Below are 17,979 nucleotides of genomic sequence, written 5' to 3' on the forward strand. Positions count from 1 at the left end.
TTATTTTTGTTTGGGGACACATATAACCTTTCATGTGAATAAGTTAAGGACATAGGTTTTTGCTATTTTTTTCAACCTGTAAAATACCTCACATGGTTGCTTTTACATATTAAAGGAAAAGGTATGTGTGAAAGTAGCTGATAGCAAGCACAGAGTATGCACCAAATAAATTTCAGCTTTTATAAAACTTTCTATATTAAGTTGTAATTTCATGCTTTGTTATTTACTGGTCTTGAAATAATTTTAGAACAGAACAAATTATATGAATTCAAACAGTATAGGACTTTAAGAGATTATGTTGCTGGCTCTCAAACTATTACTGTGACAGTAAGAAATATATCTTGGAGAAGGCAGTGGCACCCCACTCCAGTACTCTTGCCTGGAAAATCCCATGGACGGAGGAGCCTGGTAGGCTGCAGTCCATCGGGTCGCTAAGAGTCGGACACGACTGAGCAACTTCACTTTCACTTTTCCCTTTCATGCACTGGAGAAGGAAATGGCAATCCACTCCAGTGTTCTTGCCTGGAGAATCCCAGGGATGGGGGAGCCTGGTGGGCTGCCGTCTATGGGGCCGCACAGAGTCGGACACGACTAAAGCGACTTAGCAGCAGTAGCAAGAAATATATCTTACATTACAAACCCAGTATATGAGATTTATATGTGAAACAAAAGTTTCATAAAACCTTTAACACATGTAGTGTATTATTATTATAATATCCTATTAATTTTAAAAAGTCTGGTTATAATCCCAGATTTCATGATGTTGTTTGGGTAAAACTGAAATAATTCATTGCTCTCTTTCTCCAAGCAGATGTAGGAGCAGAGGATCAGAGATTTACATGGCCTAACCCAAGAAGGTTAGAGCCAGAAATAGAAGCTAGATTTTCTTTTTTTGGCTATTCTGCAGTCTAGTGCTTTTTATCATAGTGGTATCCTTTATATTCTTTATTATATGAATTCTGGAGTTGTTTTTGTCAAAATGGTTAAATATGGTGAGTGTTATGTGTTCAGTACTTATTTGGTACTATAAATATGTTTATGTTGGAAAAATTGATGTAGCAGTGGGAGATGGAGGTGATAGAATAGAAATGCTCAAAATCAGCCTTTGGGCTTTTTCTCTGAATTGTGGATGAGAATGGTTGGGGGAGCCAGGTCAGCAGTGCTTGCAGTACCCAGACATGTATTAATAATAGAATTAAAGCATACAATTTTGGTTGAGGAGGAAGCAGTATGGTGGAAAAAGCCATTTTACCATACTAGAGCTTGTTAGATATTATTGATGGTGGAGGAAATGGCAACCCATTCCAGTATTCTTGCTGGGATACTCCCATGGACAGAGGAGCCTAGCAGGCTATGGTCCATGGGGTCACAAAGAGTTGGAAACAGCTGAGCACAGCACACACACAGGTATTATTGATAGAAAGCTTTATCCAAAGCAGCCAAGCTGCTCCAGCCTCACAGAGAGGATTTAACCACGTGGAATGCAGAACACATAAGTAATTTAAAATTTCCTAGTAACCACATTAAAAAGTAAAAATAGATGAAGTTAATTGTAATATATTTTGTTTAACTTAATAGAGCCAAAATACCTTTTCAACATGAATTGATAGAAAATTTAATATTTTAATTGATAGAAAATTTAATGATATATTCTTTTTTGTACCTCATCTTGAGAGCCAGTGTATATACTCAGTTCAGGCTAGTCACATTTTGAGTAGTTAGTAACCATGTGTGACTAGTAGCTCCTGTGTTAGTGAAGGTATACATGGACAGTAAGAAGACAAAAGAGTGAACTGTAGCAGTTATCACCTTACTTTTGATATCAACCCCCAGCTCCAAATCCATCCTTCTCTGCCCTGCTTTGTGATACTGGACCCTATAAACATGTCTTCTTTTGCCAGATTGGCAGAATGTTAGGCTTCGTTGATGAGGGTCCTGTCCTAAAGTGGTGCTGCAAAGCAATAGCATCATGAAGTCCCTTCTGGATTCCGGTTCTCCATTTGTAGTCACCACAGGAACCCAGCAACCCCAGCAGAAGAGCCCCAGCTGTGCCTCAGTCACATGTCCCACTTCGGAGGAGCGCCAGTGGGCTGCTTTCACCCCTCCCTCCCTCAAGCAACTGTCTCCCACTCTGGCCCTCTGACAGTTTCTTCACTACTGGAGGTGGGGGGCGGGGGTGGTTGTTGAATGTTCCTGTGGAAGCCATGCCTCCACTGAAGAAGTCCTGTGCTCAGCTTGAGTGGTTGGAGTGGGGAGGAAAGCCTCTCCTAGTCTTTAGTTCCTTAATTCTTTTTCCTTTTTCCCAGCCTAGAGGTAGTACCTTTTTTTTTTTTTTGCCACTGCTACTTTTGAACTCCTTAAGAGTTCTTTTTTATAAACTCTTAAAATAGCTGCTTTCTACTAATTAACAATGATTTCATTAAAATTTCCCTGTTTAAATGTCTGCTTTTGTCTCCTATCCTCACCTTCACTGATAAGACCCCTCAATCTGTTAAGCCATTTGAAAATGGGGCCACAGGATATGTACTGGTGCTAACAACAGCTATAGGGAATTGTATATACATAGCCTATATTAAAACTTTCTGAACATTCTTTTGAAATGTGCCTTGAGTGGAAATATGATTTACCTACTCTATACCTATTTGATACAGTTCCAACTTTCTTTTTTTTTTCCCTCCTGTTTTTTAAACATACACTCTTTGTGGTGGCCTCAGTTGTGACGAAAACCTGTATTTGGCTTTCATATAAAAGTAAATGGGATTGAGAGTCTAATGTCCCAAGTTTGAATGTAGGAATCAACATTCATACAGGCCCCTTCTGGATTCCTGCCAGTCTTTCTAAATGCAGTGATCAAACCAAAGTCAAATATGGGCCATGTCCATGGGCACTTGGGAGTACTTTGGAGCCAGATAAAGTTGGGACTCATTGGGGGCATATTCTTTTTGAAATTTCAGGCTAAAATTATAGTATTCATACTCTGTGGAGGCAGAATGTGATTCTTTACATATTTGTTCAGTTGGAACAGATCCAAAAGAGTTTTTTAGAAAATCTTGTCTCTAACAGTGGGTGCTCTTAAGATTACTTTTGAGAAGAGATGGAAGGGCCTCACTGAAGTGGGATCCTCATTAAACTGCTCCAGTTTCAGAAGGAGTTGGTATTTCTATCTCTAGCTCTACTGATCATACGGTGTGTCCGTGCTCAGTCGCTAAGTTGTGTCCGACTCTTTGTGAACCCATGAACTGTAGCCTGCCAGGCTTCTCAGTTCAAGGGATTCTCCAGGCAAGCATACTGGAGTGGGTTGCCATTTCTTCCTCTAGGAGATATTCCCGACCCAGGGGTCAAACCCACATCTCTTGCATCTACTGCATTAGCAGGTGGATTCTTTTACCACTGAGCCACCTGGGAAGCCCTGTTCATATGGACCTGCCCTTAATCAGTAATGATATCTCTGCCCAGATACTTGTCAGATAACAACCTTTATTGCCCAACATTCACAATCTCATTCTTGAGAAAGTTTTATGGAGGAGGCTAAACACTGAATAATCCATCCATTTCCTTAGAAATTCCAAATAAAATTAAACTCACTGTGGAGACCTTTGTCCCCAAATTGCCTTTTATTAGCCACACATCAATTTCCATTTGGACTGTATGGTGGAAGCTTTACCAAGGATGACACTGGATCACTCTGACATACAATAGCTTTGAGGATCCACAGGAGAAACTTCAAGTTTCAGTTAGGAGTAAATGTGCTTCTAAGCAACTATCTTTTAAAGTCTCTGACTAATAGAACAAGTCACATATTAACAGATGTGAAGTTCAGCCAAATTTGCAGTCCACCTGTAGCAAGTCCATAGGACATTAATGGTATGCATTGTTCAGTACTTACCTTCTGGCTTTATCTGATTTTTTAAATTCTTTTTGCTCCTTTGCTCTGAATTCTATTTTAAAAAGTTTTGTATTATGTTCTTGGAAATTCTCATTTTGAAACAAGGTTGAGTGTAAATAAAGATGTGGAGTGAATGAATCTTGTCTCTTTCACTAACTGACTGGGATAAGTTTTCTCAGCTATAAAATGAGAATCGTGTCTTACAGGTTTATTAGGATTAAATGAAGTCAACTTGTATGAAACACCTGACAAAGCCCCTGACATACTGTAAGTGCTCAATAGATACCCCCACCTTGTTTATGATGGACATAGGCCTCTAAAATAATGAAGAACAGATACCTCACCAAGCATTATTTGAGTATATTTATTCTTCAGAATATAAGCCAAAAATAGTTATAGGCTGTGAGATTCTTGGGACACAAGTAGTAATGAGATATTGTTTGGTCGCTAAGTCATCTCCAACTCTTTTGCATGAACTATAGCCCACATGAACTGTAGCCTCTCTATCCATGGGATTTCCCAGGCAGGAATACTGGACTGGGTTGCCATTTCCTCCTCCAGGGGTCTTCCCGTCTGAGGGATCGAACCTGTGTCTCCTGCATTGGCAGGTGGATGGATTCTTTACCACTGAGCCACCAGGGAAACCCATAATGAGATATAGGCCTTGTCATTAAGAATTTTGCACTGTGGTTATAAAGGTAGCTGAGTAAGTTGACAGTTACAGGACAGTGTGGTTCACAGTAAGTCCCCTACATACAAACAAGTTCTATTCCAAAAGCACATTTGTCAAGTCCAGTTTGTTCATAGTCCAAGCCTAGGTATCCAGCTCACACGATTAACTATGTAGTAGTGTATATAATGGGTTTATAATACTTTTCACACAAATAATACATAAAAAAATTTTAAAAATTAAACATTTTCATCTTCTAGGACAGTAGTACCAGCTACATCACTAATGCTTTTACACTTGCTTCTGGACATCCTGGTCTTGAAATAAAGGTATCATACTACTGCACTGTGCAATACTATATAAAGTACACAGAAGCACAATCACTTGTAGAGGATGCATGCATGTGACAATGTATACCAAACATGTGAACACCTGTTTTGCATCTTTGAAAGTTCACAACTTGAAGGTTGCTGTTGTAGGGGACATACTATATATGCTGTGACAAATCTTAATATAAGAGGGACCGCCAACCTGGACTGGGGGAGTGGGGAAGGCTTCTTCAGAGGAGATGGGGCCTGAGCTCAACCTTGCGGGCAGTCTTTTAAAAACTGTTTTTGATGCTATCAAATGATTACTTATGAAGTACATTTTCTCAAACTGGACACATGAGGGAGAGGATTATAGCAGGTAACTCCCAAGGCCCTTTTGAATTCTGAGATTTATATGAGAATTACTTGAATAAAGGAAGGTCTGGTCAAATGACTTGATTACAAGGAAAAGTGGAATTAATGCTGGCTGAATAAGCCAGGGATAACACCAACTCAAAGAGTAAAATAGGTGAGATATATTGTTATTTTTTACATTAATATTTATGCTTCATTGAACATTTCAGAAATTTAAGAATCCAGACTTGTGAGTTTAATAAAGATATACTGAATAGATAAATCTACTTTAAAACAGTGACAGGAATTCCCTGGAAGTCCAGTGGTTAGAACTTGGTGCTTTCACCGTCAGGGGTCCGGATTCAATCGCTGGTGAGGGAACAAAGATCCCATAAGCTGCACAGCCAAAAAATAAACTGGATGGTTTTTGGGGTAAAAGAATGTCTGGCGTAATTGAATTTAGTCTATAAACCACCAGAAGATGTCACTGTCTTCCAAATAATGGTCCATGACATTGGCTATTTTTCAGGTACAGATTTGAACACTGAATGGGACAGATTGATGTCTAGCCTATAGAACTGAATCTATGAGGAGGATAGGACCTCACAGGAAATACTTGTTGAAGGTGTGTAGGCTTGTTCCATCGTGATTCTTAATGCCCTAGATATATGAATCTTTTTCTTTACTTCATGTTTTGAAGTTAACTGGACACTCTGGATTTCATTTGTGCTTTCAAGAAACTTGAAGGTGGTGAAAAATCCTCCAAAATATCCTCTCTGATCTTGACTTCTCTCACATTTTCAGGTTTCATTTTTATTGTTATGCAAATGCATTTATTATCAAATTTTCCGTGTTCTATCTTGGACACCGTCTCAGATATCCTTGAATCTTTTCTTTTTAAGTCAATTTTCACGGTGTGTAAAGCAAAACTGGAACATATTTCCCATACTGTAATCATACTGGATGAAATGAACCAGTATTTCCCCAGTTACTTAGATGCAGGGATTTCATGACTATTTGAGCCAATATATATATACCAATATATAATAGGAAGTAACACATTAAAGAAAAATAAATGATCTTTATAGCAAGAAATTGAAAGTTGCTCAGTTATGTCCAACTGTTGGCGACACCATGGGCGGCTATACAGTTCATGGAATTCTCCAGGCAAGAATACTGGAGTGGGTTGCCATTCCCTTCTCCAGGGGATCTTCCCAATTTAGGGATCAAACCCAGGTCTCCTGCATTGCAGGTGGATTCTTGACCAGCTGAGCCACAAGGGAAGCCCAAAGACCGAGGTTATATCCCTGGGTCAGGAAGATCCCCTGGAGGAGAGCAGGGCTTATAGCAAGAGAACAGATTCAAAAATTGATCACTGAGTGTGTTGTGCCAGGGGCTATGGGAATGGGATTCTCCAAGATACAAGGGTTAATAATTTGTTAAAAGCAGCTAATGACAGCCAGCAGATGAGTAGATGGGTATGAGTTCATCTTCAATTCTGCTCCAAACTACAAAAGAACTGAATACATCACTTGCCTTCTCCATGCCTGTTGGTTTCAACAGTAAAGTAGAATAGTCTGCCCAACCTATTTCTCTAGGTAGATATAAACTCAAAGGAGCAGTGAATAATGAAGTTAAAGTATTTCATAAATAAAAGAAATTTATATACATTCTTTTATGAAAAATGCAAAATCATTTCATGCTGTGTAAAGACATCCTGTATTTCTGTATTTTGATTATTTGACTTTAAAGATTTCGTTAATAGGAAAAATTGGGGAAATTCTTTCCATTAATTGGGAAAAATTTCAATTTTCATTAATTGGGGGAAAATATTTAAGCAGTTACATTGATGAACTGAAAATAGAACTTGATATGTTTCTATTCCATCTGCGCAGGCTTATGTTTGCAAAGAATTCTAGAGACATTTATTTAATAATGGCATAAAGTTATGTTCCTACTAGGAATATAGAGCCAAATAAATTGAATTCCAGTACCCAGCTCACAGTGGACTGAAATGTAATGAGACTAACAATGCTTTACTGTGGACTGGAAATAGTGCTGTATAATAAAATGAGTGCATTTGTAATCAACTGGTTTCAATCCTGGCTCCACCAAAAAACTTTGTAACTTTGTAACCAAAAACTATATGACTATGTAACTTCTTGAGTTTGCCCCTCAGTTTCCTGATAGGTAACATGGAGATAATAACTGTTTGGTCATTCTACTTTGTCATTTCTAGTTTTTCATTCTCCTTTGTGAGAATGAAATGAGATCAGGAAATTCAAGTCAGCAATGACTTGAAATAAGGAAACATTGACTAGAGAATGAGATAATTGTTGCCAATGGACATGAGTTTGAGCAAACTCCAGGAAATAGTGAAGGGCAGGGAAACCTGGTGTGCTGCAGTCCATGACGTCCCAGAGTCGGACACGACTGAGCGACTCCACAAAAGTACCCCCCCCCTTAGAAAGGGAGCCTTATCAGACTTGGGTGGCTGGTGGCAATCTTAATCCAGAGGCTGGTACATCAGTGTTTTATGTTAATTTCTCTTTATTTTACTGTTGGTTTGCCCTATTTTTTTAATGGAACATTTTAGGGAAAGCAAACAATATGTAATCTCAAAATTTTTTCTAAAATTTTTGCTCTTGCTATCACAAGCTTACCTATACAGTCACCCCTTTATATCCGTGTGGGGGAGGGGTTCCAGCCCCCTACCCTTACCCCCAGCAGGATGCCAAAATCTTGGACACTCAAGTCCCTTATCAGCCCTCTGTGTCCACATATGCAGAATCCATAGATATGGAGGGCAGGCAGTAGTTCTGTGCTCAATGACTTTTTAAAGACACAAGGATTCTGAACATGTCTTTCCTGACTTGTTATGTTATAGTCTTTAGTACCCACAGTGGATTTATAGGATCACAATGTACCGTGTATTGTACTGACACAAGCTCAGGAGATGGATTTAAGGACCTGCTCCCCAGTCTCTACATTCTACTTGCTAGGCTACCTTGGGCAAAATTGCGTCGGTTTCTCTATCTGCTTGATACACAGGTGGTTGGCAGAATCAAGTAAGATACTAGAAAGTGTTTTGTAAAACAGACTGTAAATAAAAGAATGTCAAAAATAGAAGTGCAGTGGAAAAAAATCAAATTTTATATACATTCAGATTAGAACTGAACTAATGGTAGTTATCAACAATATACAAATTTTGGATGGGAGAAGTGTTGTTTAACAGAAAGTTTTATGTTGGTATCAGTATGTTATAGGGAGCAGGGGAGAGCAGTGTGGAACTGGGGTGTAGAATGAGGCCTGAAAAAGCTGCCATAGAATTCAGGAGAGAAGGAACCTCAGGAAGATTAATTTTCTTCATTACCTCTGTTTCTTTATAAAATTTCTTATCCTAAAAGGTGAATAATTTGGCCATTAGCTCTGAGCCGGGTTAAAATTTTCCACCTAACACTTTGATCTGATTTGATGAAATTATTTTCTTGAATAAATATTATTTTCAAGTTGTTTGGGATTTGTTCACTTTTTGGGGGGAGGGAGGTCTAGGTAGATTGGAATGGGATGACTTCACTAACAACCAACTTATGAGACCCACTTTTTTCACTGTTGGGAGATTGGAGTCCTACCTAAAATTAAACTGAACAGTCAAGCTTGCCCTCATGGTGTTAGATACAGGCAGTATTAGCATTTCAGGATTTGGGTTTTAAATAATTGACATAGACAGGATTCTTTTTCTTCCTTTTTTTAAAAAAAAAAAGTTTGGCCACACCCCTTGGCATGTGGGACCGTAGCTCCCCCAGCAGATATTGAACCCCCACCACATGCACTGGAAGGAGGCGTTTTAACCATTGGACCACCAGGGAAGTCCCTAATATAGTCAAGATTCTTTATCCCTGAAGAGCAGAAACTGTCTTACCTAAAGTAAACTAAAAAGAGGACAATTTGTTACAAGGATATGGGTATTTCAGAAACCAAAGAGTAGAAGGACAGCTGGGTCTAGACAGACAGGAAGGCCATTAGAAACAGATACCCTTGCCCTGCTAAAGGTTCATTGTGTTTCATTCTTCTCACTGAGCCAGACCTGTGTTCTCTGCAGCTCCAGTCCATGATGTGAATATACTCCCCCTCACTCCCGCCCACCCACCTTCCCTCCCCCGCCAGGGTTCTTCAAGATAACTAGCAGTCGTAGAATTCTGAAGTTAAACTACAGGAGAATTTGGCATCTTATTGGCTGAGCACAGTGCAGGTGCCCATCCTTGCTTCATCCAACAGTGGTCAGAGGAGACAGGAAACAGCGTATAAGGGACTTTGGGGGGCCTGTTGCCATAAAAGAGGAGGGAGATGGTAGTGGGAGGGATGTTCCCTGAGAATGAGGAATTGCTATGATCATGGCAAGTACCTCTAAAGATGTGCTGGTCAATCTTATTTTCTCAAAGAGAAGAGGCTGTTTCTGTACAGAATGACAGGAAGTCATCAAGTACTTGTCAACAGCTGGATTTTTTTCCTAATGCATGTTCAGTCTACATATTCCCAGCATAAACCAAAGCTCTAATTTCATGGCCCTTGGGTTTCTGCTGTACACATCATTTCCTCTATCTTTGTTTCATTTGATATTTTGAGATGGGGAGCACATGTTTTAATGCTCTTCTGTAAATTATATAAAGCTCACAATCACTGTTCCAACCTTGTTTTCAACCACATGGTGCACTCACCTGACTCTGAAACTATGCAACTTCCCCCCCAGGCACCATGCTCTTTCATGCAAGTCTTCTCTCCCACATTGTTTTTCTTTCATTTGCCTCACTCTTTCATCCCTGAAAGTGTATACTATCAACCCCTCTTCTAGGAAACCTTCTTCCATTCCCTAGCAAGCTAGTTTAGGTGTCCTTACCTCTGCTTTCATACTGTTCATGGGGTTCTCAAGGCAAGAATACTGAAGTGGTTTGCCATGCCCTTCTCCAGTGGACCACATTCTGCTAGTAAAGTAATGCTCAAAATTCTCCAAGCCAGGCTTCAGCAATATGTGAACCGTGAACTTCCAGATGTTCAAGCTGGTTTTAGAAAAGGCAGAGGAACCAGAGATCAAATTGCCAACATCCGCTGGATCATCGAAAAAGCAAGAGAGTTCCAGAAAAACATCTATTTCTGCTTTATTGACTATGCCAAAGCCTTTGACTGTGTGGATCACAACAAACTGTGGAAAATGCTTCAAGAGATGGGAATACCAGACCATCTGACCTGTCTCTTGAGAAACCTGTATGCAGGTCAGGAAGCAACAATTAGAACTGGACATGGAACAACAGACTGGTTCCAAATAGGAAAAGGAGTACGTCAAGGCTGTATATTGTCACCCTGCTTATTTAACTTATATGCAGAGTACATCATGAGAAACGCTGGGCTGGAAGAAACACAAGCTGGAATCAAGATTGCGGGGAGAAATATCAATAACCTCAGATATGCAGATGACACCACCCTTATGGCAGAAAGTGAAGAAGAACTAAAGAGCCTCTTGATGAAGGTGAAAGAGGAGAGTGAAAAAGTTGGCTTAAAGCTCAACATTCAGAAAACTAAGATCATGGCATCTGGTCCTATCACTTCATGGGAAATAGATGGGGAAACAGTGGAAACAGTGTCAGACTTTATTTTTTTGGGCTCCAGAATCACTGCTGATGGTGACTGCAGCCATGAAATTAAAAGACGCTTACTCCTTGGAAGGAAGGTTATGGCCAACCTAGATAGCATATTTAAAAGCAGAGACATTACTTTGCCAACAAAAGTCCGTCTAGTCAAGGCTATGGTTTTTCCAGTGGTCATGTATGGATGTGAGAGTTGGACGGTGAAGAAAGCTGAGTGCCGCAGAATTGATGCTTTTGAACTGTGGTGTTGGAGAAGACTCTTGAGAGTCCCTTGGACTGCAATGAGATCCAATCAATCAATCCTAAAAGAGATCAATCCTGGGTGTTCATTGGAAGGTCTGATGTTGAAGCTGAAACTCCAATACTTTGGGCACCTCATGCGAAGGGTTGACTCATTGGAAAAGACCCTAATGCTGAGTAGGATTGGGGGCGGGAGGAGAAGGGGACGACAGAGGATGAGATGGTTGGATGGCATCACCGACTCAATGGACATGGGTTTGGGTAGACTCTGGGAGTTGGTGATGGACAGAGAGGCCTGGCGTGCTGCAATTCATGGGGTCACAAAGAGTCGGACACGACTGAACGACTGAACTGAACTGAACTGAACCTCTGCTTTCATTGCCAGATGCATCACTCATTACCCCATATGGACTTACTCACCTTCTGGATTGTTTCTTCAAGGGAAATATCACAGTTCAACCTACATCACCAGTGTCTCAAAAGGCCTACCACATACTAGGCCCTCAAGAGAGGGAACAAATGAATACAGTGAGCCTCAGTTCTGCAAAGTCTGGCTTTATATTTTCTTGTCTGTATTATCAACAGTTCTAATGTAGATGTTATTATCAACACTAGTGCACTAGTAGAGAGTACTAGTGTAGTACTAGTATAGAGTACAGGCTCTAATGCCAGACTTCCTGTGTCCACAGCTGATCTCTGCCTAGTTTCCTAATTGTGTGAACTTAAGTTGACTTAAAATCTCTGTGCCCCAGTTTCCTCATCTGTAGATGGTATAATGAGAGTACTCACCTCAGAGAGGCATTCTGGGGATTAAATGAGTTAAATGTATAGAGCTTGGCCCCTAGAGGGTGCTCCATAAGTGTTAGTTATTATTATCACTAACCATCTAAATCACCGCCAAAAACTCTTTGCAGATTCAGATGTGTTTCATGAGCAATACATTCTGCAGGAATGGTTAGTGCTCTTAATAGTCATTGACCCTTAAGAGAGATTCATGTGGTCTTTGCCTATTGGTGTTTCCATTATGTGCTCTAAGAGATGAGTAACTGACGGTATCTGGGGATTGACAAAAGAGTTAAAAGCTTCACCAGGGAATGACTTCTGTAGCAAGAGAGCGTGTTTATCATATTTTAGTTAGATTGTATTTGCTTTTGATGAACGAGTGAGCTTTCTGGAGACAGGGTGAAGACATATTGGTGGAGTGATTAGATATGTGATTTCCTGGAGTCTTAGCATTCTCAGCCTTGAGGGGTTGTGGGTGGCAAAGTTGGTGGCCTGAAAATATCTATCCTTTTAAGAGCACAAGGCTAGACAGGATTTTTTGCAGAAACTGATAAGCTGGTTCTAAAATTCGTATGGAATTAGAATAGCCAAAACAATTTTAATGAAAGAGCAAAGTTGGAAGGCTTTCATTTCCCAATTTCAGAACTTACTCTATAAAACTACAGTCAACAGAGTATAAATTGTTAGAAGGATAGACACAGAGATCAATAGAAGAGAACTGAGTCCAGAAATAATTTTTTTTTAATATTTATGTTTCACGGATTTTTGACAGGGGTGCTAAGGCAATTCATTAGACAAAGAATAGCCTACTAACAACTGGAGATCCACATGGGAAGAGTTGAACATAGATGTTTACCTTATACCATATGTTAAAATGAGCTCAAAATGGATCATAGACTTAAATGTAAGAGCTAAATAAGCAAACTTTTAGGGAAAAATAGTAGAAAATCTTTAAGACCTCAAGTTAGGCAAAGATTTCTTAGGTGTATGAAAAAGGCACAGTCTATGAAATGAGTGAACAAAAAAGTTTGCACTTTGAAATACAGCATTAAGAAAATGAAAAGACAAGCAGTAGACTGGGAGAAAACTTTTGGAAATCATATTATCTGATGAAGAATTTGTTTTGAGAATATATACTCATACACCTCACTAATAAGGAAAAAATTCATTTTAAAAATGGACAAAATATTTAAATAGAAAATTTACCCAAAAATGTATACACAAGACTAATGAGCACATGACAAGACGATCAATGTCATTAGTCATCAGGGAAATGCAAATTAAAACCACAAGGATATGCCACTTCTTACCCACTTGAAAGTCTAAAAAAGACAATCAATATTGGTGACGATGTCAGAAATGGGACCCCTCATACATGCTACCGGGAATGTAAAATAGTGCTGTCACTTTGGAAAGTAATTTGGCAGTTTCTTAAAAACATTCTTACCATGCAATCCACCAATTCCACTCCTAGGTATTTCCCAAGAGAAATGAAAAGATTTGTCCAAAGAAAGATTTGCGCACAGATGTCCTTATCAATTTTATTCGTAATAGCCAGAGATTAGAAGCAACTAAATGTCCATCAGCTGGTCAATGGATAGATACAATGTGATATATTCATACAATAAACTATTTCACTGAAAGCAGTGAATGAAGAACAAACTACTAATACAAGTTGTAACGTGGACAAATCTGAAAATCATCATGTTAAATGGAAGATGTCAGACGCAAGAGACAATATACTGTATGGTATATAGTGTGCTGATTCCATTTATAGAAAATGTCTGTTAAAGGAAAATTTATAGTGACAGAAAGATTGATGGTTGCCTGGTGCAGTGTGAGGGATGGGAGACAAGGATTAATAGTGGATATGAGGGTTCTCAATGGGATGATAGAAATGTTCTATCTGCTTTGTGCTTTAAGATGATGCTTGCAAAATGTGATAAATTTACTAGAAATCATTGATTGTCCACTTGAAATGGGTAAGAGGAGGTAGTATGGGTTGGGGGGATGAAAGGATGGAGGAGGAGAAAGAAAGAGGGAGGAGAGAGAGAGCATGAGAACAGGACCACATGAAGTCAGGCTGTTTGGATCTGAAACCTCTAGCAAGTCTAAACCTCTCTTTGCCTCAGTTTCCTGTCAGTGAGGTTGGGGAAAATAATAATTAGCTTATCCACAAAGTAGTGTTGGAAAGATTGTGATAATACGTAAACAATGCTTAACACAAAGTTTGGACCATAAAGACAGAACAATAAATATTAGCCATTATAATAATAATTATTATTACTGAGGGTAGTATTTAACTTGCCTAGGATGCAGCTCATTTAGATCAACTTAATTCAAATCCTGGAGAAGGATTTGGACTGTGGCTGCAGAAGGCAGGGACTGATCTTGTGGAAATGACTCCAGGGGAGTCTGAGAGTCTAAAGCACAGGGTCAGTCAGTCCCCTGCAAGTTGGGAGGCTGGACCTCTGGAGCCTCACAGATGCAGGCTGTTTCTTAATGGCAGCAGCATTGTGAAGGGGTCATCCTGCCGCCATCAATACGGTAGCAGCATGTGCTGTTTCTACTCCAGTCCAACAAAGGTTTTTCACTGTTGCATGCCAGATCCTATTGGCTTGGAGGACAGTGGATTCGGGGGCACAGAGGAGGGACACCTAACCTTGTGCATGAGGGCTTCTAGAGGAAGTGATGTCTCTGTGAGACTTGAAAATACCTTGGCATTTCCCAGATGAAGGGCGAGGAGAGTTACCCAGGCAGAAGGTACAGCTTGAGTAAACCCCAGAAGTGATAGGGAGATTGCGGAATTCAGTGAAGAGCTGATAGAGCAGAGTGACAAGAAGCAGGGCTAGAGTCACACAGAGTGTCTTCTGTGCCATGATAAAGAATTTAGGTTTATTCTGAAGACAATGAAGACCGGGGAAGAGCACTAAGCAGATTCTAGGACTGGCTCAGTTACCTTCAGTTCGATGGTCCCAATGGCACTTAACACACTACACCCTGAGTGAGCCTGCTCTGTTGATCAGACAAATGCCCTCCTAGAGGCATATGGCTTGGGTTTTGCGTTTAGCCTCCTCAAGTGCAAATGTTCCTCCAAGGACCACATCCGTACTGGTGTCTGATGCAAAAACTGCTTCAACTCTCCCAAGAGAGGCATAAGAGGCCCTTTATGCAGTGGCTGAGAGCTTGTCTTGAGGGCCAGACCTCAGAAAAGCAGAGGACTTGTGGGTGTTTCCCACACTTCGCCCTGGGTGCTTGCTCTGGCTGAGAGCCCATTAATAAGCCCAGCGGCCAAGGGACAGGTATTGTGCTGGTTACTATGGCATCACCTTGGAAAGGATCCCTCAGTGAAAGCCACAGCGGAGCTGAGTGAGGCAGGAGGGGAATGTGGTCAGAAGCAGCAGGAGGGGCTGGAGATAGGCTGCAGAGGCTTTCGCTGGTCTCAGGACACTTCATGGGCTGGAGCCCCCTTTAGCTTCTCCAGCTGCAGCCCAGGGAGGGAGCCGGGCTGCGCTCAGCCTGAGAGTGGCTGCCTGAGACAGCACCACAGGCTGCTGCTGAGCTGGGAGCTGAGAGGGGCTGAATTCCCAGTCACGGATCATCTGGCCTCTCCTGTTTTGGGGGGCGGGTGTTGTGTCTCATCTGGAAAGATCTGGTCTGGGTTTAATCGGCTTTTTGATTTTAAATAGTCACCTGCCTGAGAACTGACTTCCAGGTGTTCATCGAGGAAAGCAGAGTGGTCCCCATGCTGGAAATGAAGGATGAGAGTTCCCGAGACTGACTGTTGACGGCTTGGAGGTACCCCCATCTCACGATGCCTTTTAAAGCATTTGATACCTTCAAAGAAAAAATTTTGAAACCTGGAAAGGAGGGAGTGAAGAACGCTGTGGGAGATTCGTTGGGGATTTTACAAAGGTAAAGTTTGAATGCAAACTTTAGGTTTATTTCAGAGTAGCTTCACGTTGCTGCTGATGTTTGAAAGAATTTGCCTCATGTTTTTTTTAAAGCTACATTTTAAAAAAGGAGTGAGAGGGTCAGAATAAAGGGCTTCTAGAGCCCCTTCCAGCTCCAACAGACTATACCTGGAGGAAAAGAAGATGCATCAAAAGGGTAAGGTTGAATTAGGAAAACACCAAGACAAGCACTCCGTTTATGCAGCAAGATTAGCACTTATTGGACACAGTAATATTGCAAGTTGTGTGTTGGCATTGAATTAGAAAATATTTGGGGGTATAACACTTTATGTCAATTCAATAGTAACAACAAAACAAGGAATCCTTTACATGGTTATGCTTTGAGTTGAAATAATTTTTAAGAATTTTTCACTGTAAATGAAAATTAGGTATTTTCAAATTGTATAGCTTGTAATATAAACTGTATGAAATGGTTCTTGATTGTGTAGTTTTCAAAGAGAAGGATTATTGCACAATGGTATGAAGAAAGTACCTTTAAAAATCAGTATTTAAAGCAGAAAATCTTACATGATTAAATGGGAAAGTGTTAAGTGGTGTCATTGAATTGAATGTTTTTGTCCAAATAAAAAAATAGATCTTTTTTTAAAAATAAAATATATTATTATTGGAAGGAGAATTTTCCATAAATGAATGAATTGATGTGATATTTAATTTGTGATTTTTACAATAGACATAGTAAATGCCCTCCTAGGTTTTATAAATGAATTAATAACAGTCCTTATGTGCAAGGTAAAATGATTCTTTTAATTTCTTTGATATAAATAAATGTGAAAATAACTTTGATAAAATTTTTATCATTTCTAATTATGATGAATGAAAATTTCCCTTGGCATCTGCTTTAAACTTTTCTATCTATGTTTTCTTATAAATTTAAAAACTAGCCCACAGAGTCATTCCACTTCTTGTGTTTTATCACAGGCTCCTGCCAGTGTTAATTTTTCCACTGTATCCCTTTGGTGAGCTTAGCAAGAGAACTGGGTTGGGCACCTTATTACTTTGGTAATTAAAAACAAAAAGTTTCAGTCAGAACTACACTGAATTATCATGTATAAATGAAAACCTACCTCAGTGACAGCAGGATAAACCAGCTAAACACAGGAAATGATAATAATAACCTTTTCTTTTAAGAGTGTTTTATTCTTCTGTCGAGCACTCCCAGGTAACGTCTTTTTATGATGGTGTTTCATTTGATTAAAAATGCAAAAGGAAGCACAGTGGCTTAACTGGCGTATTCAAGTAATGACAACTATTTAGCTTTATATAAATACTTAGGAGTGTTCTTTTTGAACTTTAGCTGCTTTTTAAAATTTAATCACTTTTCTCAGTCCTAAGTGCTGGTTTTACTATGTTTGATTGAATGATCCACTTGAATATCCTTTTGTTTACCAGATTGGTTTGCTTAGGGATATAACAAAACCAGTAATTTCCAAGTTGTGCGACTTCAACCCCAAATTAAGCTATGTGTCTATTACTCTGAAGAGTTTTCTCAGAATTGGCTCACCGAACAGTTAAAAAAAAAACAACCTGCTATCACAGTTCTAGATAGAGAGCACACTAAATACATGCTAGATGTTATCATTGTTGTCGTAATTATAGAATGATTGGTTTTAGAATAAAGCCAAATTCATACCTCGTCTTTCAGTGATCCCTAGAGAGAAATTATTGGCAGAGGTAGGCATTAACTGACTGGCAATCTGAACTTATCCTCAACTCTAGTGGTCTTTGAGCAGAGCTCCAGAATTAGGGCTCCTCCAGCAAAAACAGCTCTGCTATTTTAACACTTGATGTTAACCTCACGTGTATAAGATAATTATATACACACACACACACACACACACACACACACACACACACACACACACACACACATATATATATAATGCTTTGCCCAGAACCTGGTATGTAATGGATGTTTCCTCTCCTCGTTGATTTTTACATAAAACCAGTTGACAGGATCCAGTGTAAGAAAAGTCATAACAAAATATTCTCTGTTTTGTAAGGGGCAGGAACATTGGGAAGTTAAGAATCCCGATTTTCTAACTTGGCAATCAGTATAAACCATAGATATCTAATAATGTTTACTACTGAAATCATCATCTAAATGGAATTTTCTGTATACTTT

General features: G+C 39.6%; 1 protein-coding gene across 1 annotated transcript in view; it reads left to right on the forward strand.

Moving 5' to 3' along the window:
* Window positions 1-5,747: 5,747 nt before the first annotated feature.
* Window positions 5,748-17,979, forward strand: part of SLC17A8 (solute carrier family 17 member 8) — a 47,842-nt gene continuing 35,610 nt past the window's right edge. Inside the window, exons 1-2 of the mRNA XM_081595411.1 lie at window positions 5,748-5,843; window positions 15,573-15,798. Of these exons, the coding sequence (XP_081451537.1) occupies window positions 15,698-15,798 (101 nt within the window). The 5' untranslated portion in view covers window positions 5,748-5,843; window positions 15,573-15,697. The remainder of the gene's footprint in view (window positions 5,844-15,572; window positions 15,799-17,979) is intronic.

Source organism: Giraffa tippelskirchi, chromosome 4, assembly GCF_054371585.1.
Source record: "Giraffa tippelskirchi isolate mGirTip1 chromosome 4, T2T-mGirTip1v1.2.pri, whole genome shotgun sequence".
NCBI lineage: Eukaryota > Metazoa > Chordata > Mammalia > Artiodactyla > Giraffidae > Giraffa > Giraffa tippelskirchi.